A 26,969-nucleotide genomic window follows, 5' to 3' on the forward strand; every position below is an offset into this window, starting at 1 on the left:
TTTTTTTATTCAGTGGCAGAAAAAGACTTCCATACAAAAGAGCTTAAAATGTGGATTAAAAGTCACTTTAACAGTCCACTATACACTGACTAAAGGATGAGGGTCGGGCTGGTTAGCATAGTCTAGTGAGCATCTTCATCTTCAAAAAAACAAAAACATCTTCAAAACGAGATAAATTAACTTATAAATTAAATTGTTAAAGAGATTTCGAAGCTTATTTTTCTTCAATTCATTCTCAAAATAAACACACCCCAAATTTGACAGTACATATGACAGCTTTTATTCCTTTTGAATATAAATGAATTGGTGTAAGCAGTTCAAATAAACCAAATGTAAGCCTGAGATTAGATTTTTTTTCAGTCTACACAAATTAAGTGATGCTTTTAATATACTGTTGTGAAAATGATTACCAGTGTACAAAGAAACAACTATCAACAATGTTAAGTTAGATTGATCAAACTAGATCGAAGAAAACTGCAAAAGAAGATTCTATTCTATAAAACACACAAAACATTTGTTTTTCAACATATTCATGTCCTTGAATGTTTCAGCAGTGATTATATGCAAGTGCGTAGAAATAAAGTGCAAGCTGTTTGAATTCAAACATATATTAGCTCTTGTGGGTAAAACATGATTGTTTTTCCATCTTCTTCAATCTGCAAAAGAAGATAACGATGCTGAAAATTTAGCTTTGATCACAGGAATAAATTACATTTTAAAATTTTTTCAAATAGAAAACTAATTTAAATAGTAAAAATATTTCCAAATTTTCCTGTTTTTTATCAAATAAATGCAGGCTTGGTGAGCAGAAGAGACTTCTTCAAAAACACTAAAAATCTTACTGTTCAAAAGAATAGGTATTGGTATTAAGAATGGTATTTAGGATTATTTTAATATGACTTATGGGGGCCCCATAAATGTTTGTAGAAAGCCCTGGTTAAGAACTATAGACTATAGGCTATAGATTGCTTATTAATGTATATAACTTACTAAGCCCATTCTCATGAGTATCTCTTCATTGGGATGCGGGAGCTGAGCTTTGGCAGGAGGTGAATATGATGAGAGACGTCTGTCCCATTCAGTGGGTCCGAACTCTTGCTTGACCTCCATAAAGACACGCTTCAGTTCAGTAATGCTGGCGTGGTGCTTCAAAATCATCTCGTGGGACATGTCCAAATCCTAAAAAGAGCATATATGAGTATATATTGATTGGACCAGACAAGATTTCTCAAATCTTTAGCGCAAGAATATAAATTTCACACACCTCCAGCATTAGAATGCTGTGACGAATATAGATGCTCTCTCCTTCACTTCTCCTTGACTAGAAAAAAACAAAACAAAAAAAAACAACTTTGGATTAATATGCTCTGGATCAGAAGGAACATAACAAAAATGATTGAAACGGATGAGTATCTCACCTTCCTCATGAGCACAGACTCAGTGGCAGACTTCTAAGAGAGAGAACAATGATTTCAGAGGATTGAAATTTATAAAAGTTAAACATCTTGTGTGTACTGTATGTGCAGACTGTAGTATGTGTTTGTTTGTAACCTCAGACTCCAGTGTGATGTTCCACATGTCTTGTGTCCTCTCCTGATAGGTTTTGGTAATGGACACAGGTTGTGCGGTCGGAGTTGAAGTCAGTGGTTGGTCAATTAGGATCTGTGGGCGGGGTTTGGGCGGAGCCACTGGGGAAACAACAGGTGTGGGTCGAACAGTGGGAACTAGAGACAGAGAAAGAAATGTTTAGGAAGACATGACAACAAATGGACTGACATTAGAGAATATTTATTTTTCGATGTTCTTTACGGGAAACGCCCATAGGGGTGAACCAGTCGTCCTCCACTTCTGTCTGCAGTTGTACTGGTTTTTTCTCTGGTACAGATGGTCTTTTTATTGTTTCCTCTATTTTTATCTGCTTCCTCCTCTCTTCTTCCCTTATCCTCTTCTCTTCCTCAGCCCTCCTGTCCACTTTAAGGACATCTGTGACAAAGGGAAAAGAGAATAAGAACTTGTTCACAAAGACTGCCAAAAATGTAATCTATCCCACTAACATGCTGTTACTTTGAATATTCACCAAATAAGCTACTTGATGACTAAACATTTCTACTAAAATTTTACTAAACATTTGGGTTTCACTAAGATTTTTTATGTAAGAAAATAATTATATATTTTTAGCAAGGACATATTACATTGATCAAAAGTGACAAAAGACTTTTACATTGTTTCCACAAAAATATTAAGGTACAACATTGATAATGATAAGAAATGTTTTTTGAGCTTTAAATTAGCATATTATAATGATTTCTGAAGGATCATGTGACACTGAAGACTGGGGGTAAAACTATAGATTTATAGAAATAGATTATATTCCACAATATTATTTTTACTGTACACTACCAGTGAAATGATTTTAAATGTTTTTATTTTTTTTTTAAATTCTCTTCTTCTCACCAAACCCGCATTTATTTAATCCAAAAAACAAAAGCTGTAATATTATGAAATAATAAAAGAATAATCATTTTACTATTTAAAATAACTGTAAATAAACTTATAAATAAATATATTTTAAAATGTAATTTATTCCTGTGATTCAAAGCAGAATTTTCAGCATCATTACTTCAGTCTTCAGTGTCACATTTTATTTAGCAAGAATGCATTAAATTGATCAAAAGTGATGATAAAGACATTTATAATGTTAAAAAAGATACACAAGAATAAATTACATTTTCGAAAATATACAAATAGAAAACAGTTATTTAAAATAGTAAAAATATTTCAAAATTTTACTCTGTTTGCTGTACTTTCGATCAAATTAAGGGTGAGCAGAAGAGACTTCTTTTAAAAAAAACATTAAAAATCTTACTGTTCAAATACTTTTGACTGGTAGTGTATATTTGACCTTACTGAGCATAAAGTCAAAAAATCATACTGACCCTGAACTTTTGAACAGTAGTGTATATTTAAAAATATCTAAAATATGTATGTACCTGTTTCTTTTGGCGAAACATCAAAAAGAATGAACCAGTCGTCATCTTTTTCAATCTGAGGCTGTGCTTCTGTCTTCACTGTAATAGCCGGTTGAGGTTTTCTAGCTTCCAGCTCCTGTTTTCGCTTCTCTTGTTCTCTAAGTCTTCTCTCCTCCTCTTCTCTCACTCTCATCTGCTGCTGCAGTCTCACTCTTCTGTCCTCCTGTTCTTTCATCCTGGTCTCTTCAGTAGCCACTGAAACTATAGACCAAACATGAAAAAGATTTTACTAATTATAATATGTCTCTCACCTGAAGCAATAGAAAATCATGCAGCTATTGTAATCACCAGAAGGGACGCTCCTCATCTCAGGAGGTGCTGCATCCAAAATCTCAAACCAGTCATCATCAACCTCCCTAACCCCGACAGGAATCATCTGCGGAACAACGTCAGCTCTCACTCTGCGCTCATCAATGATCACTCTCTTTTCTTCAGTGATCAGTCTTGTCTCTCTCATCTGCTCCTCCACCACTCTCTGAACTCTCTGGTCTTTGATGGGTTCACGGACCTCAAAATCTCTAGCTCTGACTTCTGGAAGAAGCACAGTAAACAACGGGGTTTGCATTGTGAGAAGCTTGGATAAAATCATCATTTTGAATATACAGTTTACAATAAAGTTGTATGTGTCAATGTTAATTCATTAGGTATCATGATTGTTTTAATATTCTTTGTTAAATATTATGGTATATGATGCATTAAGTTAAAAATGCATGAGTAAGTGGTTTTCTAAGTTTCTCTGTTTCTTCCACTTATTTGTATTATTGTTGCTTTATGTTTGTGAAAGTGTTTAGACGTGTGTTACTTGTACCTGATGGGAAACTCTTCTGCTCATAAGGCACTTTGTCAAACAGCTGAAACCAGTCATCATTAATGTCTCTGGGCACGACTGGAAACTGTGGCGCTATGATGCTCGTCCTCTTCTTATCTGCTTCTATTACTTGTTCTTTAGCGCTCACGGTTATCACCTCAATCACTTGCTCCTCTCTTCTCACTCTGCTCTGAATCACCTCCTTTCTGGTCTCTTCATACAGTTCAACAGTTGCACCTCGCAGTTGTGAAGACGAGGCCACTGAAACTAAGACAACGTATGATGAATATATTGATTTGTGTGTTTACATGTGTGCATTTGTGGTTGTGTGTGAATGTTTATACCTGATTCTTTAGGAGAAACATCAAAAATGATGGACCAGTCATCTTCCACGTCTCTTTGAGGCTCTGCTGCTCTCTGCTCCAGAATAACTGGCTCTGGCTTTCTATAAACCACTTTCAGCTGCTCCTGTTGTTGTATCTGCTCCTCCTCTTTTCTCCTTGCCTCCACAGCTCTCTTTTCTTCAGCCTCAAAAGCAGGCACAGACACAACACGAATCTCTGGAGTGACAGGAATTACATGTTATCGATGAAAATCTCCACAGCAAAGATCTTGAGTTGTGTCAGTTATTAGAGAAAAAAAAAATCCATTAACATTCTGCTTTTTTCTCACATATAAATAAACCTATACTTACAATATCTGTTCATCCTTATTATGATACTTAAAGACTACTTTTCTTAAAGGTGACATATGAAAATCTGACTTTTTCTGTTTAAGTGCTATAATTGGATCCCTACGGAAGCCTGTTTCCACTACTGAGTAATAGTATATAAAAAAAAAACGTTATTGCGACTTATCTCACAATTCTGACTTTCATCTTAGAATTGCATAATACAAACTCGCTATTGATGACTATAGATATAAACTCACAATTCTGAGAAATAAAGTCACAACTGCGTGATATAAACTCACACTTGCGAGTTATAAAGTCAGAATTCCGAGATATAAACTTGAAGTCAGAATTGTGATATAATCTCTCAATTCTGTGAACATATCAGTCCTTTTTCTCCTCAGAAGTAGACTTTATAATTCACAATTGTGAGTTTATATCTCACAGTTCTGAGAAAAAAGTCAGAATAGCAGGATACAAACTCGCAATTGCGAGAAAAAAGTCAGAATTGTGAGATACAAACTCACAATTGCGAAAAATATTTATATTTTACAATTTTGACTTTATGTCTCCCAAGTTTATGTCCAGCAATTCTGACTTTATAACTCACAATTGTGCGTTCATATCTTACAGTTCTGAGAAAAAAGGCAGAATTGCAAGTTTATATCTCACAATTTTGACTTTATTTCTCGCAATTGTGAGTTTATATCCCACGATTCTTACTTCATATCTAGCAATTCTGACTTTATAACTCACAATTATGCGTTCATATCTCAAATTTCTGAGAAAAAAGTTAGAATTGCAAGTTTATATGACGTAGAATGAACCACTCAGATTTTGTTCCCCTCATAACGTAGAAAGGAAATCTTATTATAATATTACCGCCTCTTAATTTACATGTTTCCACCCACGGTGCACAATTGTGTTTTCGCAAGCGACAACGGTTGATCGGTTCTAAAGCCATGGTGAAAGTTTGAGCACAGCATGCTAACTGTTCTGTTCTTGGCCGTACAGATGAACACAGAACACTATTTAGAGTCCCAGCCTTAGAGGACACAAGAGCGCAGAGGATTTATTAATTTATTTAGTGTATGTTATGCTGCTGCCACACAGATCTCATATAAAAATGTGATTTCTTTCTCAGCTTTCTCAGTTTGCCGTCACAGACATAACTGACTGTTTTTGTAACTTTTGTTCGTTTTTAACATAAACTTGTGTGCATTTGACAGTTTAAGCGCTATAAGACATGAAAGAATACTTAGTTTTGTACTCACATGCCATGTGACAGCCCCTTTCTGGGTGTGTGTTTCTGATGTGTGCGCTTAGAGAACCGTATATCAGAAGTTTGAACTAATATGGGTTAAACACATGACTTCAGCGTGATAAACATAATAATCAAAACCAAAGTATCTGAGGTACAAGCTGTAAAGGCACAGCCCTATTCTGGAAAAGGGGGCGGGAGCAGCAGCTCATTTGCATTTAAAGAGCCATACACAAAAACAGCGTGTTTCTGCTATAATTATCCTACTTAACATTAACTTTTGGATCTCAAATGCCAAAGTTACTGTTCATGTTTGTTTACTTCACCTGATGGGAAACTCTGCTGCTCATAAGGCACTTTGTCAAACAGCTGAAACCAGTCGTCCTCAATGTCTCTGGGCACGACTGGAAACTGTGGGGTTTGTATGATGCTCATCCTCTTCTTTTCTGGTACTATTATTTCTTCTTTAGCACTCATGGTTGTCACCTCAATCACTTGCTCTCTCACTTCTGTTCTCACTCTGCTTTGAATCACATCCTCTTTGGCCTCATACAGCTCAACAGTTGGACCTCGCAGTTGTTGATACACCAAGGGCTCTGCACCAAACACAACCCATCATCCATGTTAAGATATGTGTGTTTATGTGAGTATGTTCTTGATTGCTCTTAAAGTGTTTGTACCTGATTCTTTAGGAGAAACGTCAAAAATGATGAACCAGTCATCCTCAATGTCTCTTTGAGGTTGTGTTGTCCTCAGCTCAGAAATATCTGGTTGTGGCCTCCTATCTTCTACTATCACCTGCTCCTGTTGTCGTTTCTGGCCCTCATCTGTTCTCACTCTGCTCTCAGTCACCTCCTCTCTGATCTCCTCATACAGGTTTGCAGTTGGACTTTGTAGACGTGTAAGTGTCAAGGGCACTAAAACAAACAAAATGCATTATTTTCAGCATCATTAGTCTTCAGTGTCACATGATCCTTCAGAAATCATTCTAATATGCTGATTAGCTGTTCAAGAAACATTTATTATCATATTACTATTATCACTATTTAAAACAGTGGATTACATTTGTTCTTAGGATTTTTTTATGAATAGAAAGATCCAAAGATCAGCATTTATTTGAAATAAAAAGCTTACACTGCTTGGAGTCAGTAAAATTTTTATAGAAATTATAAATTTAACACTTTTTTTTTTCCAAGGATACTTTAAATTGACCTAAAGTGATAATAAAGGCATTTATAATGTTCCAAAAGTTTTCTATTTCAGATAAATGCTGTTCTTCTGAACTTTCAATTCATCAAAGAATTGAATGTTGTAAACAATAATAATAATAATAATAATAATAATAATAATAAATGTTTTTTGAGCAGCAAATCAGATTATTATAATAATATCCGAAGGACCACGTGACTGGAGTAATGATGCTAAAATTCAGCTTTGAAATTACAGAAATAAATTACATTTTAAAAATATATTCAAACAGAAAGCTTATTTTAAATAGCAAAAATATCTTTAAATTTTACTAAAATATTACTTGGTGAGCATGAGAGACTTAAAAAAACAAATCTGTATAGCACAACATATTTGTGTATTTCAACATATCTTTAGTTTGCTATATTAATTATTTTAAAAAGTATATTTGACATATTGAGAAATAAGTGTTCATATCAGAGAAAATAGGCATAATTATTATGTTATATACTAATGCATACATATAATAAATACGGCTGTCAGCTATGTTTCTTTAAGTTTAGTAAATTCCTGCTTTACCAGCTGGTGTTGATGTTGGACAGATTTACTTTAGAAAAACAAAGTGATTTACAGATTTTTGTGTCATATTTTGCAATATTTGCATTGTTTTATTTTTGTACCATTAATTTTTTTTCTCATATCAGGGAAAATAGGTGTAATGAAGTCTAATCCCTGTATAGAAACGATCACAGATATTTTTAAGGTTTCCACTACAAATAAGATTACAAACATTAAAAACCATCAACTTTTAACCATCGAAACTATTAAAAATGGATTCCTGTAGTGTGTTTTAGGAAACATTTCATTAGGATTTAGTGGCTTTAACAAGACACCAGTAGAGACCAATAGGCGCCATAACAGTTTCCATTAAAACCAATACAATTTCCATTATAACCAGTAAAACAATTACAAATTCTGTGATGGTTTCTACTGTTTTCTTTCAGCAGGGAAATATAACAAATATGCTTCTGTTTCTTTCAGTTCAGTAAATCCTTCTTTCTGTCACTTAAATTCAATTTTCTGTCCAGCATGGCCAGTTTGTACCTGGTTCTTTGGGAGAAACATCCAAAAGGATGAACCAGTCATCCTCCACATCTCTTTGAGGTTGTGTTGTCCTCTGCTCCAGAATAACTGTCTGTGATTTCCCATAATCCTCTGTCACTTGCTCCTGTTGTGTTATCTGCACTGTTCTCACTCTGCCCTGGATCACATCCTCTCTGGTCTCCTCATAGAGCTCAACTGAAGGCACTGAAACAAACACAATCCATTATGCGTATATTGATTTGCATTTCACATAAGTGCATGATTATGGTTGTGTGTGAGCATGTGTACCTGATTTTTTAGGAGAACCATCCAAAACGACAAACCAGTCATCCTCTTTGACTATCTGTGGCTCTGCTGCTCTCTGCTCAAGAACAACTGGCTCTGGTGTCCTATATTCCACTGTCACCTGCTCCTGTTGTTCTTTCTTTATCACCACTGTTTCCACTCTGCTCTGAATTACCTCCTCTCTAGTCTGTGTTTTTGTCTTCTCTGGTGGCACCAGCTCTTGCTGTATTTTTCTTTCTACGTCCCTCTTCTCTTCTTCAGCCTGATTGTCTTCAGAAATGAATCTGCTCACATCTGGTAAAAGAAACCCATTTTACTGGTTGAAATTTGTTAAGAAGTATTCTAAATTAATAAAAGCAGTCAGGGAGAACACATTTGCTTAGCTACTCAAAGGTAAACATGTGCAAGTTATATACAAGTAATACTGTAGACACGACAGTCACCTACCAAATGTTTGAACATGAATTATTATTATTTTTGTAATGAATTTTTGTTATTACCCTTACAAAAAGAAACCTTGGTTGCACTACAGAAAAAGTGTAGAAACCATATTTTTTGGTGCGTTGATTATATAACTATAGTTTAACTACAAGTTAAACTATTGTTAGTGTATCAAACCATGGTTAATTTGTGGTTGCCATGTTTTAACTATATTAACCATGTTTTTTTTTGTAGTAAAACCATGGTTAATTTTCATAAGAGTAAAATAATCCATTTTTTTTCTTATAGCTTTTACTTAAAAACAACTATAACGATAGGCTACAAAAAAACTGACAGTTACAGAAAGGTTTTAAAACGATTCTCTATTTTAACGATTAATTTCCATAATATTATAATGATTAATAAAACGTTATTGTTAATTATCTATTAGTTGTTATAACCTATTATTGGCTCTAAATAAAAAATAATAAATAAATAAATATTTATTAATAAAAATAAATACACTTTCCATTAATGGTTTGTTAGGATAGGACAATATTTGGTAGAAATACGACTATTTTAAAATAAGTTTTTATATGTTTACGGTAGGAAATTTACAAAATGTCTTCATGGAACATGATCTTCTTGTCATAAAAGAAAAATCTATAATTTTGACCCATATTTTTGGCTATTGCTACAAATATCCCCATGCTACTTAAAGGTCCCATATTGTCAAAATCGAAATTTCCTGGCTTTTTTCAGGTCTGAGGTCTAGGGGTTATGTAACTACCATATAAGTTTCAAAACAGTCAGTCCACAGCAAACTGCACACAGCCTGAATAAAGTAGCCGTACTTACTGCATTCAGTGTTTGAAAAAGAAAAAAACATTAATGGTCATTCTGAAATATCCTGTTGAGTATCACCAAGCCACAGCAGGCTAGGCTACAGCATACATGAACATAGTTACTTGTGGTTGGCTTGGATGTGCGTCACTCAGAAAACAACAGGCCAATCAGAAGAGAGGCTCATGCATATTAATTAGATGGGCCAAAATCGACCTGTTCTTGACAGAGCTCCTAAAAAAGGAGCTGTAAAAATATATTGAGATGGATTTTGGCACTTATATCTCAGATATATATTCTTAAGGACATCAACAACTAAAATAAACCTCCAGAAATGTATACAATATGGGACCTTTAAGACTGGTTTTGTGGTCCAGGTTCACAAATGTTATACCTGACCACTAGATGGCGCAATGAACCAATCAGAATATAGTATTTCAAAACTCTAGTTAATAAACGTAAACATATTTCATAGATACCTGGAAGGGGGCGTGGCATTTCCATGGCTTTTGGAAGAACATCAAATAGAATGTACCAATCGTCATCTTTCATCAATGATTTGGAGATATATACTATCTGTTGCAAATCTTCTTGAACTCCTTCTGAAAAAAAGTGATGTATGACATTCTCAGTTTTCACCTGGGGCATTTCAGCTAATGTTGAAATGTAAAGAATTTCAAGCATTTGAAGAAAAGCAATGAATACAATTTCTGGTGACAGCTGATCATACCTGTGGGGGTAGCAGTGAGCATCAATGGCCTGCGATCGAGTAAAATGTACCAATCATCTATCTCTGTCCGTTGAAGCTCCTCCTTTTCAACTTGCTGCAACCTTTGTTCCAAACTTTCCACTTCCTGTAATCCAAACCTCAGCTCTTCCACCTCATCTAGCTTTCGCTTGATAGCGTCCACCTCTTCTAGTCTCTGTTCTACAATTTCCAGTCTCTCAAAAGCGTCTTCAGATCTCATTGTCTTGTTTTCAGTGTCCATTACACGTCTTTCCACCATCTCAATCATCTCTACCTTTTTGTCTACAATTTCCTGTGATTCCACTAAAGAGTTGACCTCCTGTGTCCACTGTTTAGTTATTACTACTCTTTGTATTCTTTCTCCATTGACTTCTAGTACTTCCTCTTTTAGTGTTTCCTTTAGAGGTTTTAATTCAAAATCAGGAAGTTCTTTCTCAATCATGTCAAACCCCTCCTGGACGACCTGAAGTTTATATGATTGTTTTATCACAAGCTCATCTGTAAGGCTCTCCTCTGACCCCTCCACAACCTCCACATCTTCTCTCTGTTCTTCAGTCTGAAGGGGCTGCTTGACCTCTGATAGTAAAACTGCAACAAAATGAACCAAAATGAGCTCTTTCCTAAAAGGAATGTCAAGTTTTAATGGAAACTAAAATATTTATTTATGCAGATCAGTCCAGTGGGACTTTTCTTTGTGAATGTTTTGGAAAATGTCAGCCCAGCTTGGCCTTACGTCAACAAATCTGGTTTATTACCAGGGGTGGCTTGACTTTTTGGTATGTGGTGAAAGTGAGAAAGCCTAAGTTAGGTTCAAGCTCCATAAACTGTATAAAGCTTATACCAAGACTGTGTATGTTTAGTTTAGTATGTTTAGTCATTGATGTGTGGCACCAATGGTACCCACTGAAGCCCTTCTATATTGTAAACAGTGGTCGTTTGGGAGTGTTAAAAAGACTTACATGGGGTGCCGTCCAGAAGGACACACCAGTCGTCCGCATTATGCTTCCACTCCTGCAGCTTCTCACTTTCTAGCATCACATCATCTGTACAGAATGTTTACAGCTCATTAGAAAATATTTTTTTATATTTTTTAAAAGACTATGTATATGTTTGAACTCAAATAAATTCAAATAATATGTGTTTGACAGATGTGTCTGTCTATTTATTATGTTCTGCTCATAAAAATGACAAATATTTACAAGGCAGTTAGTGTTTTTTAATTTAGATTACCTGATGTAGAAATGTGCCATTTTTCTGGACCATAGACCTGGAACCAGTCGTCCAACTCTGTTCGAATCGGTTGTTTTAAAACTTCAAGAATTTCTTCATTTCCTGAAAATAGGTATGTCATATTTACCTTTGTCCAATTAAAACAACTACTGTACTTGCATGTTTGCAAACGAATGTTTAATTAGTTAGTCACACAGCCTATATCCACAAAAAATAAATCAATATAGATAGATAGATAGATAGATAGATAGATAGATAGATAGATAGATAGATAGATACCTTTTCTCTTGATGATAAAGCGTGTGAATCCTGGAGGAGCTCGAGTGATGTTGCCGCTGGCCTCCAAACACTCCGACTGAGTGCGTCCATGATAACGGAACCTTGAACCCAAGGTCAGGAGCCTTTTTGTTTTTGTATCTTGAAGTCTGTTTCTGAAAAACACATTCAGAAGTATTGTCTTATGACTTGAAACTTTTAAAAGAGGTTCAGTAAGCTTTGAATACTTCTATGGAATAATATATTTGCATATATTTAACTGGAGCGCCCCGTTGTGTTTCTAATGGTCATATCGACACAAAAACTTGCTGAACCTTGTTGAAGGATTAGTTTATTTCCAAAATTATTTTTGTCGCCCCCATGTCATGCAAGATGTTAGTTTCTTTCTTTCTTCAGTCAAAAAGAAATTATGGTTTTTGAGGAAAACATTGCAGGATTTTTCTTCATGTAGTGGACTTAAATGGGAAGCAATGGGTTGAAGGTCCAAATTGCAGTTTTAATGCAGCTTCAAAGAGCTCTACATGATCCCAGCCATGGAATAAGGGTCTTATCTAGCGAAACAACTGGTAATTTTCTAAAAAAAATAAAAATAAATTAACATTCATATACTTTTGAACAACAAATGCTACCAACACAGTGTTTAACCCTCATGTGGTGTTCATGTCATTTTTGACTGGAGAAGATTTTCTTTTTCCTGAAAATACTAGTTAATGTTATCGCATTGAACTGAAACTTAGTGACTTTGTTCACAGAGACTATAACAACTTGTCCACATTTTTTATTTATTTATTTTTCACTTTTTTGTGTTGTTTTTTTCACCTTGTTACACCTATGGTGTTCCCGGTCAAAAATGACAGGCCTATACAAAATAGCTTATAAATCCCTTGTTATGCTATATTATCCCCAAAAATTGGATTCAATCTTTTTATCAACTTGTTTTCTTTCAATTAGGACTGGTTTTGTATTCAATTTTCAAACAGTTTAATTGTAGGAGTCATTTATCCGAGCTTATGCACCTCAGTTTTTGAGTGAAAAAAACATTATTTGTTAATAATTTTGGCAATATTGAGAAAAATATGAAAATAAATTGCACTGTTGATCATACTAGTCTACTTTAATGTTTAACCAGGAAATTTATTTTGAAATGCTTTTATTTTGTACAAAATGACACAGAGTCACACTTGTGGTGTTCCTGGTCAAAAATGACGAGCCTACACAAAATATCTTATAAATCACTTGTTATGCTATATTATCACCAAAAATTGGATTCAATCTTTTTATCAACTTGTTTTCTTTTAATTAGGACTGGTTTTGTATTTCATTTTCAAACGGTTTAATTGTAGGAGTCATTTATCCGAGCTCCTGGTCATTGAAAGTGAATGGGGGAGACTGAAAATCAGAGAAAAATTTAGTTGTCAGGAGCATGTTTATCATGGTCACATATGTATATGTGTGCTTGCAGACATAGAGCCATTGGACATGTGCATGCATGGATACATGTATGCCACACACACACACACACACACACACACACACACACACACACACACACAAACTATTTTCTGAAAGAAACATTCTTTTTCACAGTGATAATCTTTTTTTATCTAATATCCATTCATCAATCTGACATTACCACATTCGAACACACGCTCACACACCTAAACTCACACTCACGCACAAACTGGCTGTGACTGCAGTGACCCTGCTTCAAAAGAATCTCTCTTTCATGTTCTTGTTTCATCACACCTTCCAGACAAAATATTATGACATTTTGTTTTGGAACTGTGATGTTCTCATTTTTTTTTTACTTAAAAAATTAGATGCCTACTCTCAGATAAATGAGGCCCACAATTAATTAGATGCAAATAGAAATATAAAACCAGTCCTAATTGACAGAAAACAAGTTGACAAAAAGATTGAATCCAAGATTGGGTGAAAATGTGGTTAAATGAGTGATTTATAAGCTATTTTTTATAGGCCTGTCATTTTTGACCGGGAACACCACAAGTGTGACTATGTGCCATTTTTTTTTACAAAATAAAAGTTTTTCAAAACAAACTTCCTGGTGAACCATTAAAGTAGACTAGTGTGATCAACAGAACCAATATTTGTTCATATTTTTTTAATATTTCCAAAATTATTCAAAAATAATGATTTTTTTACTTAAAAAATTAGATGCCTACTCTCAGATAAATGAGGCCCACAATTAATTAGATGCAAATAGAAATATAAAACCAGTCCTAATTGACAGAAAACAAGTTGACAAAAAGATTGAATCCAAGATTGGGTGAAAATGTGGTTAAATGAGTGATTTATAAGCTATTTTTTATAGGCCTGTCATTTTTGACCGGGAACACCATAGGTGTAATAGGATTTTGAACACCACATGAGGGTTAAGAAAAGAAAATGTGCAGAGAAAGTCAAACGCCTTTTTACAAAAAAAAAGGTAAAACAGCAATGTCAAACGACGGTGTCGGACGATTTTAAAGTTGGAGGACGAAATGAGATGGAGTTTTTCTACCCTACCTTTTTTGAACCGAAATATGCAGATAAACTAACTAACCATGCCTGACTATTCCAATGTGATTATGTTATGCGTGAAGAAAGTGGAGACGCGCATGTGCAAGCTAGTCCAAGACGCATTTGTGGTTAAAAAGTATATATATTTGTATTTTTTTAGTAAATGACAGATTGTTTCCCTATATATGTCCCTTATTCCTCTGCTGGAATCGTGTAGAGCCCTTTGAAGCTGCACTGAAACTGCAATTTAGACCTTCAACCCTATTGGCCACCATTATAGTCCACTAAGCTATATGAAGAAAAAATCCTGAAATGTTTTCCTCAAAAATGTATTTTTGACTGAAGAACTACAGACATGAACATCTTGGATGACATGAGGGTGAGTAAATTATCGGGAAATTTACTCTGAAGTGAATACACATACATACATGGACTTACCTGAAAAAACTATGATGTTCCACACAGCATTTCCACAGTTGTTTGCAGGCTCGGTAGTTGGCCAAACTGAAGCTGACATCACCCTCAAACTCACCCTGCTAAATCAGGCCAGAGAAAAATGTAACCCACATAAACACGACAACACTCTTGAGTTTGTCACTACATCAAATGAGTAAAAGGAATGCATAATCCAACATTTACATATGCAGAAAATAAAGAAATGGCTTATGAAGAATAAACGAGTGTGCATGAATACCTCAGAAGGGCGCATCTTCAGAAGAAAGGTGCTGCGTTTGTGGGAGATTTTAAGAACACTGGGCCAGAGGTATATATTAGTTTTAATGTCATCCTCAAATACCATCAGTCCTTCAGAGGAAACCCCAAGCATCACATCTTCACCATCCACATCCTGTGAACAAACCAAATATTATATTAAAGATATGCACTGTTCATGTCACGTTAAAAAATAGTTCACCCAAAAATGAAAATTGTGTCATCATTTAATTACATTGAATTATGACACAATTTCCATTTTTTGAATTTAAACACTTTGAAGACATTCCAAATACATTCCAAATGTCAGTTTACTAAATAAAATTACTTTGGCAGGATGTAGATCTACTCCATACATGGGGAGCCCCATGGCGTTTTCAAGGAAAAGCATATCCGCCTGGGCAGGACTCATAAATCTGTGTAATAAAAGAAATACAAATGTGTCTTGTTATGTGTTAGAGGACATACGTGTGAATTCGATTGTTGGTACAGGATACCTGTATGTGGAATGCAGCTCCATTATTCTCTCCTCCAACTCTTCACTCTGATTGGGTGCCAGAACAATTTCACTGACATAGTTGTTCCTGTGGAGATTTGGGTCATAATCGCCAAGTGTTGACTGAACTGTGTATGAACCCAACAGAGCCAGGATATCTGACGGACAGGGCAGTCGACCAATCAGAATATCTTTCCTCAGCTGAAGACACAGGAGATATCTAAGAAAATTACACAGAGTGTTCAGTCAACACAGAAAGAAAAACATGCACGCAAGTACTCTAATGATGTCAAATCAATCACGATTAATTGCATCCAAAATAAGTTTGTGTTTACATAATGTATGTGTGTACAACATTAGAAACATGATGAAACATTAGAAAATAGAGTAAATAAGTGAGATTCAAGTTAAGTTTTGAATATCTAGATAGTTTGTGTGTCTTATTCTACCTTGTGATGTCTTCAGCCAGAATTAAAGGATCAGGTGGGTAAAACTTGACATTGAAAAAGAATTCAGTTGTTGGACCTGAAACCAACAAATAGGGAACAGATGCCAAGGTAAAAACGCAAGAATCTTCACAGACTATTAATAATGTATAATTCAAAAATTACATACTTTTTATTTGTTTTCGGATCTCTTTAGCACAGTCCAGCCATACCTGAATCAATAAACAGAATGATAAAAATATAATAGTAAAAATAAGTAGAGTTTACTTATCAAATATTGAATATAACAGAATCTCTATATGTCAGCCTGATAAAAAAAATAAAAATACCCTGGTACTAGGAGAATCCCACATGACCAGACCATAATAATCCCTCTCCAATAGGTTGAGGTGTTCACAAACTTTATTGAAGAGATCCTGTCCCAGTGCATTTCTCTGTGAAAGAAATAAAAAGAGAGGGTTTTAATGTTAATATCAATATTTTCAGTGTCTTTTATCTTTCACAGTAAAATATCGATACATTTTTAAAAAGAAAAAAAAATACTTAACCGAGTATTCAGTCAATATACTTTATTTATTTATTTATGTATTTATTCCAATCATATCAATATACAGAGAGAAGGTCTTTGTTCAGGTACCTCCAGCTCCCACACAAAGTAGGTGTCGTCCAGGAAATTCACTCGGCACAGCAACATGTTTCTCAAACTTTTCTCTTCTTGTCTATTTATTCCTCTGGTGGTAGAATTCCGTTGGCCTTGTTCTTTTCCCCACTTTAGATTTCAGGGAATGCGCTGCAAAAGTTACATTTTCTTCAGAACTGTGCTTTTCTATACTGTAGCAGCACACGTCTGTATGTGGCATCATATGAGGCCCTGCCCTCCTGCACTGTCCTGTCGTATGATAGTGTTATGAGTGTTTTAGAAAGATATGACCCCCTCCCCCAGACTCACACAAACACATATAAATACACACACATGGCTGTTTACGGTTATGAGTCAGGGGGTTAGTCATCACATGATACACATGAATTTATTTATTCATCATAACTGGAAATACAGGAGGCAAGGAGGAATCACTTGAGTATAAATGGATTATTTTCAGTATTTAACATGATGTTGCCCGCTCTTTTTCTGACTGAGATAAACTGATAAGAATGGGTGGGGTAGCGAAAACCTTCATGCAACTTTTTTTCTCTCACGCAAAAATTTATGACAAAATATGGGCACAGTGATACTGTATATATTCCATATGACATGCATGACTTGAAATGACCTTTTAAATAACACTTGGTTTAAACATTAAAAGTCTATATGAATGTCATAAATGCATTATAAAAAAATTATTTTAAGATTTGTAGTTTAAAATAACTACTTATTTCCTTTCTTTAATCCATATGACCCTGGACCACAAAACCAGTCATAAAGGTTCATTTTTTGAATAAATAATAATAAGCTTTTCATTGATGTATGGTTTAATTAGGATAGGACAATATTTGGCCATTTAAAAATATGTAATCTGAGGGTGCAAAAAACTCTAAATATAAAGTTGTCCAAATGTAGTCAATGCAAAGATGCAATAGACCTCCATTTGGCGTGATTCGCACGAATGCAGAGATGTGAATTAAGCGTTTCGGGCGTTTGACGCGCGTAACGCTTTCCCGGGAATCACGCAAGTTAAAAAAAAATATGAATTTTGGCGAATAGCTGTACGATACATCTTCGTACTTGTATAGAAACAGGAATAAAAAGGATCTTGCTTGGAAGAAAAGTGAGTGAGGATGTCGGACAATCTTCTAAATTGTAAAAAATGCTCTTTACTCAATTTGAGCTATACTGTACACATATTGAGACTACAAGCTAGCTAAAGCCAGCAAATTGAGTTTATTCGTGTGACGGTGAAAATGAATGGATGAAGCAAATGCAGTAAACAGACAGTTTATTGAGACAAAAGATGAGGTGAACAGATACTCCGGTGTGGTGATCTCTCTCGGCTGGGTGGCGCAGGGGCTAGATGGCTGGTTCAGACGTGGCGTGAAGGTCCCGTGGTGATGATGTAATCCAGACACGAACAACGACGAAATACCCATCCAAAACACGAACACGACCAAGACAAACCCACGAACAGTCCGACATCCAGATGAACTATCGGACAGAGAAGATGAGAATGAGGTGAGTATATGTAGCCGGAGGTAATGTGAAACACCTGGTGTGGGACTGATTGGCAGCCACCTGAATGAGCATGGCGTACAACACAGACAGACACATGATCACAAGACATGAAAAACACGACAGATGCATGAACCGTGACAGTACCCCTCCTCCTAGGAACGTCTCCTGACGTTCCCAGACTCCTTCACCTGTTGATTGAAATCATCAATAAGGGAGTGATCCAGAATGTCTCTGGCAGGTACCCAATTTCTCTCCTCCGGACCGTAACCTTCCCAGTCCACCAAGTACTGAAATCCGCGTCCCCTCCGCCTAGAGTTCAGAATGCGGTTGACCACATAGGTTGGTTCCCCGTCTACGAGCCGCGGCGGTGGGGGAACCGGGGCTGGCGGATTAATACCTGCAAAAAATACGGGTTTAATTTTGGAAACATGAAACATGGGATGAATTCTCCTGTACACTGGAAGGAGTTTGAGGCGGACTGCCACCGGACTAATGATCTTGGTGACAGAAAACGGGCCAATAAATGTATGTGAGCAAGCTTATTCGAGACGGAACGCAGAGGAATGTTTTTAGTAGAAAGCTACACTTTGGAACCGACGACGTATACGGGAGGCTTAGACCGGTGGCGATGGGCTTTGGCCTTGGTGCGCGCTCCCACCTGGACCAGAGTCTCACGGGCTCTAGTCCAGGTGCGATGGCACCTCTGGATGAAGGCGTGGGCGGAGGGGACCGCGACTTCGGATTCCAGATTGGGAAAAATTGGTGGCTGGTACCCTATACTACATTCAAATGGAGATAGGCCCGTAGATGATACTGGTAAGGAATTGTGGGCGTACTCCACCATCGAAAGCTGTTGGCTCCAGGAGGAAGGATTTCTAGCAACCATACATCGTAACGTTCTCTCCAAATCTTAGTTGGCTCTCTCAGTTTGCCCATTGCTTTGAGGATGGAACCCCGAAGAGAGACTAACAGTGGCCCCCAGAAGTTTACAAAACTCTCGCCAAAATTTGGACACAAACTGGGGTCCTCTGTTGGAGACCACGTCTGTCGGGAGGCCATGTAACCGAAAGACGTGGTCCACGACTGCCAATGCTGTCTCCTTGGCTGAGGGCAATTTGGGCAAGGGAATGAAATGAACCGCCTTCGAGAATCGGTCCACCATGATCAAAAGTGACAAAATCTAGCGCAATGTGGGACCAGGGTCTTACCAGTGGCACCTACCCCCACCTCTGACGCGTCGACCTCCACCACAAACTGACGTGATGGATCAGGGGTGATCAGAATGGGGGCCGAAACGAAGCGGCCCTTAAGTTTGGCAAACGCAGCTTCCGCTGCGTCTGACCACCTGAACGCCGTTCTGGGAGAGGTCAAGGCAGTCAGAGGCGCGGCTAGTTGGCTGAAATTGTGAATAAAACGCCAGTAAAAATTGGCAAAACCCAGAAACCTCTGTAGGGCCTTATGGGAATCCGGACTTGGCCAATCCACCACAGCCTTAACCTTCTCGGGATCCATGCATACCCTCAGCCGACACGATGTACCCTAGGAAAGGAACAGACTGTGCATGAAAATTGCATTTCTCCGCCTTGACAAAAAAACCCATTCTCTAACAGCCTCTGAAGCACTCGTCGAACGTGCTGGACATGTTCCTGGAGAGAAGAAGAAAAAATCAATATGTCGTCCAGGTAGACATATATGAACTGATCAACCATATCTCTCAGCACTCATTGTGCCTGGAAGACCCCTGGGGAGTTGGACAAACCGCAGGGCATGACCAAATATTCAAAGTGCCCCTTGGGGATATTAAAGGCGGTCTTCCATTCATCTCCCCTCCTGATGCGGACCAAATGATAAGCATTCCTTAAGTCCAATTTAGTGAAGATCGACACTCCCTGCAACCTCTCGAAAGCTGAAGATATCAACAGCAAAGGGTAGGTATTTTATACCGTGATATTGTTCAGCCCCCGGTAGTCAATACAAGGTCGCAGAGATCCGTCTTTCTTCCCCACAAAAAAGAACCCCGCCCCCGCTGGTGAAGAGGAGGGTCGAATGAACCCGGCTGCTAGAGAATCAGAAATGTATTTCTCCATAGCCTCTCTCAAATTCCTGAATCAACACAATCAACACAAATTCCCATGACGTTAGTACAGAGATAGTGAACTGTGAAGATGAAACCCAGTATCTTAAACAAAACTGAAAACATTTTAAACACTACTTTAAAGCACACTCACCTCCAATAACAGCTAACGGTTTTATTTATTTTTAGTTGCAAATTTCAAAGTGAAGAGCTACAGTCTCTGATATGCAGGACACTTGGGTCTAAATATGGGACTAAGCAAGCCTTTCCATCAATTTATCCATTCTCTAATCCTCTTCTCTAAGGTAATTTGGAGGCATATGTAATGTTAATATGTAAGTGCAATAAGATATATTTATATAAATGTGTCTGGAGCAAATGAATCCCAGAGCAGTCCTCTGTCTGTTATCTCTCTCAGCGCAGAGGGAAGCGTAAGAAACTCAAGAGAGATAACACTGTAACTGTCATACTTTTACACATGTGCAGCCTAAAAGTCATTTAAGACCAGTGGCCGATTGCAAAAGTACAACTGGTTATCCCTCAGCTAACTAGTTCTTAAGACATTTAAGAGTTCTTAACATTTATTTAAGAGTTTATGCAACTGTCCAGCTATTCAGATTATTGCAAAATGAATAAAGGTCTAATGATAAACTCATATCAATTAAAGTCAACATAGAAAAGTACCTGTTAGTTTTGAAAATACCACTAATGAAAGTCTGTTGCATGGTTGAAAAGGTTGTGTTTGCTGCAATACTGGAATACTTTAAACACTTACAACAAATCATTCAAAACATGGACTTTCACAATAATTTGGACATCAGTCTTAGCTGTGAAATCTGAGAATTCTCTATTATTAATCAATGTGGTGTTTCTTCTTTGACTGAAAGACATTCAACTGAAATGCCGCCGGAGACAGAAAAAACACATTCAGTCTGATAAGTGAGATCATTTATTGTTATATTTCATTAAATCTTAGTTGTTTAACTGTCAACCGCTGATACAAAAGCAGTACTGTATAAATGTAAATAAACCTGGCACAATTAAACGGCAAATAAAAACGGAGAACAGTTATCTTTAAGTATTCAATCAAAACAAAAGAGTATGGTTAAAAGAGTTGTTCTTGTTTATTTCTAATGTTGACCACTGTCACTTTAATTGTACTAGGGTTAAGTGTAAGATTTGAAGTAGATTAATATGAAAGACATTCTTTACTGAAGAATTAATAGTGTTTTAGCAGCAACAAACATGCCATTTACATTGTGTAAGAGCAAAAAAATACCTCCACCCTGACATAGTTAATCACACAAACATAACTGCTTGGGGCAAACAAACAAACAAAACAAAAAACATTATATATATATATATATATATATATATATATATATATATATATACCAGCATCCTCCTTTGAATTTCCATTTCTTTCATTCCCATTCTCCATATTCATTATATATATATATACCAGCATCCTCCTTTGAATTTCCATTTCTTTCATTCCCATTCTCCATATTCAGTACAAGTTATTCACAAAAAAATCATTTCAATTTGTCCCGTGTTTTCTTTGAAGATCAGGTCATATGGGTTTTCGAAAAAAAATTATATGAAACATATATGTGAAAGCTTGTTTTGTTTCATTCTTTAGGGTCTACAGCATACTTTGGTTTAAATTCCTCAATGGTCTTTTCTACCTTATCAAAAACAGCTTTGTTGACAGAGACCCATTTCGGTGCATGTGTCTTTAAATATTAATGAGCTCTGCTCATTATATGACACCATACGGTTTAGAAATCCAAAACAGCTTGTATTGAGACAGTGTAGGTTTTTTAGGGATTAAAAAAAGTTTTGAATAGATATAATCAAAATATATATATATATTTTTTTATTTTGAATCCGACGTCCCCTTAACTTTTATTTGATCTGTAAATCTTTTTTCTTTAAAGAAAAAAGAGGGACATGGTTAATTATGCCACACATGCTTTTGATTGAGATTAACTTAAACCGAATCCAAAATGTTCCTTGAATTCTGTTCAAAGTAAGTAGCAACTTTAGTGAAGGTTTTAGACTCTTCAGTCTCACCAGTGTTAGATGTTAAAGGCACAAAGCATATTTACTTATTGTTTGTGTATGGTAACTTTAGCAGGCAAGATAGTGATGGGTGTGCTCTGGAGCCCAGGGCCAAAGATGGGGAACAGCTTTTCACTGAACTTATCGTTATATGTGCATAGGTGCTTGTTGTTGCCTGTATCCCAGAAGGACACCTCTCCCTTCTCCATATTGACCTTCACCCTGATGGTTTCAGGCCTTCTCTCTAGAGTCAGCTCAGTGCGTGGAGTGGTCAGAGCACTGTAGACTCCTTTACTCAGACCGATGGTCCACACTCCAGCTTTCGTTGTTACTGTGAACTTCCTTTTCCGAACCACCGACTCCTTGCACACTCCCAAGATCCATTTGGGGTGGTCAGCCACACGGACCTCCCAACGGTGGCGGCCTGAGGAGAAACCCTCTGAGCCAAGGACAAAAACACAGGGATCAAACCTCTCAGGATTGTCTGGGACAGTCTGTCTTTCCAGACTCTGTTGCACACTGGAAAAATCAGATGATATGGAGAGCCAGGGCGAGACGGTGTTGGGATCCAGGATTACAGGCACTGCAGAAAAAAACAATGTTACAGTGATCCACACAGATCTCTGAGTTGATCTTGCATATGTTTTATACAAAGTAAAAAGTGCACTCACAACATGTGACATGAGACAGCATCTTTTCCCAGACTTTGTAACCCAAAGCGCCTACATGCAAGGACATGTTGATGAGAGCTCCTTGAACCCTCTTTGGTTCCTCGCTAGTCCACTGGGTTCTGTGACAGACATCAAGAGACCATTTTTACCTTTCGTTTAACACTACAAAACAGAAGCAGTGAAAGATCTTGTCTGCCCTATTGTTACATGCATTCAAAATGTATTGAAAAAGAAAAAATGTAGGATGGGGACTTGGCTCTATGCTTCGGTTGTTTGGATTTTAAGATGTGGGTGTTGTGTTCAAGTACAAGTACAGATGGATGAACATGAGCTTTCGGAGAAGTTGGGCATTCATCAACAGAGAGAAGTCTGTCATTTTCACCATAAGGTCCAGTTATGACATTGTAATTAAAAGTTATGAGGTATTTCGGTAGGTAAATAAATAAATAAATAAAATGCACAGATAAACAGTTCACAATAAAGGTGAGGTCACTGTTGTTTGCTGAGTTTTTTGTGGGTAAAATCCAGTTTCAGTTAGAATATTGGAAATTTTGCATGAGGGCAAAAGGTTTCCCAATGCAGATTTTGCAATGGTTTCACGTTGGTCATGCAAATTTGCCATGTTGATCGACAGAAAGTTGCTTGTTTTGAAACTTCTTTGCCAACTTTGCAAAAGTACATGGACACTTCTTTGGGTTTATCCAGGCTATTCTTATTCAACTGAATTCCTCAAAATGGCGTGCTTGGGTGCTTCATATTTTGTTTTGTTGTTTTGTATCCAAGAGCACTTGAAGTACACTCTTAAAATAAAGGTTCCAAAACGGTGTTTTTGCAGTGATTTAAAATTTTAAATTTATAGAAGAACCATTTTTGGTTTCCCAAAGAACCTTGTTTGAAGCCGGTCTCTATTCACTACCATGATATGGACAAGAATGAGCAGGACATTTTCATTAATCATTTTCAGTAATTTTTGGGTAAGCTGTTTGTTTAAGAATTAAAACATGAGTTTAGAAACTAGATATGGTGATTTTTCATTTCACGTCGACTTTACAAACATATCCGCTGTAAAGAACAACAAAATGCATCAGCCTGATTAAATATGACTTACATATAGTATTATTAAGCAAGAAATGCGTAAAATAAAAAGGAACATACCGTCTTTTTAGCCTCTGGAAATTCTGTGGGAGAAGAAAAGTTGATTTATAAGAGATGATTGTGGGACATGTCTGATTTAGTTATTAGTTATGTTAAAGTGTGAGAAAACCAGCCAGTATAAATGTAAAGGGTCAAGGACAAGATTTAATGTCAAATCCTGTTCTACACTTGCCATATTTAAATCTAGGTTGAAGATAGGTTTTTCTGAATTGCCCATTAAAAATGTAACTTATACATACAATGACTGAAATACACATCTGCTGAGTTACTTTTTTCTATTAAGTAACGCCAGTTACTTTGTTTTAACAATGACTGATTGAAAGCTCTCCTGTCACCATGGTGAGGGAAATTGGGAGTAAGTGCAGAGGCAAACTCAGAATATGCTGCAAACCTGTGATAATTAAACATGTTAAACAACACATATATCCTTTATTTAATCCAATTTTATTAACCAGTGTTTTTGCTGCTGTCCGTCGATGATCCAATTCAACCACACTAATAAGCAAAGTTATTTTTTGACTAACATGATTAAACTAACATTTGTGCTTCATTTTTTATTGCTGAAGAGCGCTAAAATTTCTTCTCCAGCCTTCTACTGTACAAACGTGAATTCACATTTTCTTCAGCCTGAGGATTATTTTATTTCAATTTTGGTATGAAAGGGCGTTTACATTTGTCAAAAATATAACTTTTTATATTAAAAACAAACAAGCAAGCCAGTACAGGCTTAAAAAGTAAAGCAAAAATAATACAACACATTATGTAAAGTAGCGTAATTTTAGGGAGTAATGCAATATTGTAATGCATAACTTTTGAAAGTAACTTTCCCAACACTGATTATGATGAGCATTTCTAAATTTAAAATTAATTAGAATTAACAGAATGACCTTTTTTCATTTATTTAGTCAGTAAATTTTAACTTATCTTGAAAGCAGTTTCTTAAGACATTCAAAGCCATATGAAACCAACAAATTTTTCCTTTTTTTTAAATCACAGACACTCTTTTTTGTCACTGACCCACCAGCGATTAGTCTAGAGGTTTCTGCCTGTAATCTACATATTGAAAATAACACTCAAAACTGTTAAAAAGTATAGTTGCATGTGTGTATCCTGTTTAAAACTGCTAAACAGAGAGTTAGTTTTAATTATTAACACATACAAAAGTTAGACAACAATTGTACCTGAAGAAAAGTCAAATCCTCAGCTCCCATTTCCCTCTTTACCGACTGAATCAGTTCAGCAAGAGCTGTGATATCACGACTGATGTTTTCAATCTTCTCGGTCACCATTTGCTTTTTCTCATTTTCTTCTCTATGCAAAGCATTTATTCTAGAGCTCTCCTCATCACGTAGGACCTGATGGAGTCTTTCAAACTCCTCTTTTATTTGATTCTCTGCATCCTTAGTTTGGCTCTGTAACAATACGGAGAAGTGGAGTAAGCATTCTTTTAAAATCATCACGATTCCATTGCATTTATGTATTTGGGCTTCAAAAAGTTTTCAGAGACTGTTTACCTCAATAAAGGTGATTGTGTCTTTATATCTTTTTTTCATCCTTTTGAAAGACTCCTGCTTACTTTCCAGTATTTTGATTTTCATGTTAAGCTCCTCCTGTAAAACATTGCACGTTAGAAGTGTGCATTTATGTGTTGCCATTAAACGGTCCGGAATCAATGAGCTTACCTTACAGAAAGGCACTCCTTGCTCTATGGGCACCAGTTCGTGTCCTGGATGAAGTGTTACGCACTCAACGCACACGGGGTCCTCGTCTTTAATGCAGAAGAGCTGAAAGGGCCTCTGATGAAAACCACAGATGACTTCATCTGCACCAGTACCTTGCCCTCTCCAGTTCCTCTCCTTTTTATAGGACACGCAGGTGTTTTTTAATGCTCGGTTGGGGATCGGTGTCTCTCCGTCGCAGCATTTTCGGCACATCGGGCACTGGTGTTTCGACTGGTTCTTCCAGCTGCCCTCCAGGCATTCCTGACAGAAACTGTGACTACACGAGAGCAACACGGGTTCCCTAAAAATGTCTTTGCACACAGGACACGTTAAGTCTGACTCTAGAAGAGATGGCCTGTCTGTAATATCCTCGTCACTGTCTGCCATGTTGTAACGTTACTTTCACTTTCCCTAAACGACAATATGTTCTCAGCAGAGTTTAAAAGACTGTAACGACGTTTAAAGATCACGGATCTGTTTAAAATATTAGCCGTTCTGCATTTGAAAAGTTAAACTTCTTGTTTTAAAAGACAAGAGGAAGAGATTCGCTAAGGACGAGACGCTCTACCTGTTTTCGTTTTATTTCTGTCAACTTCCGTATACGAGTGAGCGAGCGAGCGAGCGAGAGAGCGAGGGTGGGCGGGAGAGTACGCCGGAAGAATATAATAAAAGTGCAAACTGTCAAACACAGATATATCTATGGTCAAACAGGTTTCTCTCGATTTTCATCCAGAACTGGTTTGTCATATCTTAACAGTTGACCCTCATATGTAGGCGGAATTTTAGGGACCTAGTAAGCTTTTTCTTTTCTTTTTCTTTTTTTAACATAGTTAGGCCTATCTTTCAAAACAGTTTTATTTGGGTATGGAGGACACTCGACAAAGCCTACAAAAATAAAATAAAATAAAGTTAATATACACATGTTCGTGCATAAATTTATCCCTTACATATATTATTTATTTTTACATCTTGTATATGGAGTCATTTAACAGATTCAATAAATAATAAATATATAATGAAATTATTATATTCGTCCTGTAATGCTACAATTAATAAAACTACAATGAAGTTTAAGCATAAAT

The 26,969-nt window shown here is 36.5% G+C and overlaps 2 protein-coding genes across 2 annotated transcripts; both read right to left on the minus strand.

Annotated features, from left to right (window-relative positions):
* Positions 1–256: 256 nt before the first annotated feature.
* Positions 257–16,855, minus strand: epb41b (erythrocyte membrane protein band 4.1b). The gene is made up of 27 exons (XM_073847026.1): positions 16,673–16,855; positions 16,365–16,469; positions 16,205–16,247; positions 16,039–16,114; positions 15,591–15,809; positions 15,422–15,509; positions 15,077–15,229; positions 14,821–14,918; positions 11,866–12,017; positions 11,587–11,688; positions 11,316–11,399; positions 10,339–10,944; positions 10,088–10,210; positions 8,349–8,639; positions 8,061–8,264; positions 6,449–6,685; positions 6,095–6,364; positions 4,182–4,397; positions 3,838–4,104; positions 3,318–3,560; positions 2,991–3,230; positions 1,803–1,992; positions 1,552–1,729; positions 1,419–1,451; positions 1,265–1,321; positions 991–1,179; positions 257–656 (listed from the first exon to the last, which is right to left on the minus strand). The coding sequence occupies exons 1-27, from the start codon at positions 16,727–16,729 to the stop codon at positions 600–602; spliced, it is 4,578 nt and encodes a 1,525-aa protein (XP_073703127.1). The 5' UTR covers positions 16,730–16,855; the 3' UTR covers positions 257–599.
* A 4,352-nt stretch (positions 16,856–21,207) lies between these two features.
* trim35-28 (tripartite motif containing 35-28) lies at positions 21,208–26,503 on the minus strand. The gene is made up of 6 exons (XM_073847074.1): positions 25,849–26,503; positions 25,681–25,776; positions 25,348–25,578; positions 24,167–24,189; positions 23,012–23,130; positions 21,208–22,923 (listed from the first exon to the last, which is right to left on the minus strand). The coding sequence occupies exons 1-6, from the start codon at positions 26,272–26,274 to the stop codon at positions 22,388–22,390; spliced, it is 1,431 nt and encodes a 476-aa protein (XP_073703175.1). The 5' UTR covers positions 26,275–26,503; the 3' UTR covers positions 21,208–22,387.
* Between the last annotated feature and the right edge of the window lie 466 nt (positions 26,504–26,969).

The sequence above is a fragment of the Garra rufa genome, chromosome 9 (assembly GCF_049309525.1).
Source record: "Garra rufa chromosome 9, GarRuf1.0, whole genome shotgun sequence".
Classification (NCBI taxonomy): Eukaryota; Metazoa; Chordata; class Actinopteri; order Cypriniformes; family Cyprinidae; genus Garra; species Garra rufa.

What these genes read in the sequence shown, in the direction of transcription:
- epb41b (XM_073847026.1), bottom strand. Translation starts at nt 16,729, where the DNA reads ATGTTGCTGTGCCGAGTGAATTTCCTGGACGACACCTACTTTGTGTGG. An exon ending in TGGTTCTCCTAAAAAATCAG is followed by an intron (nt 8,265 to 8,348) that starts GTACACATGCTC and finishes TGTTTGTTTCAG; the next exon opens with TGCCTTCAGTTGAGCTCTAT. An exon ending in TGTTTCGCCAAAAGAAACAG is followed by an intron (nt 1,993 to 2,990) that starts GTACATACATAT and finishes TCTCTTTTCCCT; the next exon opens with TTGTCACAGATGTCCTTAAA.
- trim35-28 (XM_073847074.1), bottom strand. Translation starts at nt 26,274, where the DNA reads ATGGCAGACAGTGACGAGGATATTACAGACAGGCCATCTCTTCTAGAG. An exon ending in AAGGAGTGCCTTTCTGTAAG is followed by an intron (nt 25,777 to 25,848) that starts GTAAGCTCATTG and finishes AATGTTTTACAG; the next exon opens with GAGGAGCTTAACATGAAAAT. An exon ending in TTCCAGAGGCTAAAAAGACG is followed by an intron (nt 23,131 to 24,166) that starts GTATGTTCCTTT and finishes TGTCTGTCACAG; the next exon opens with AACCCAGTGGACTAGCGAGG.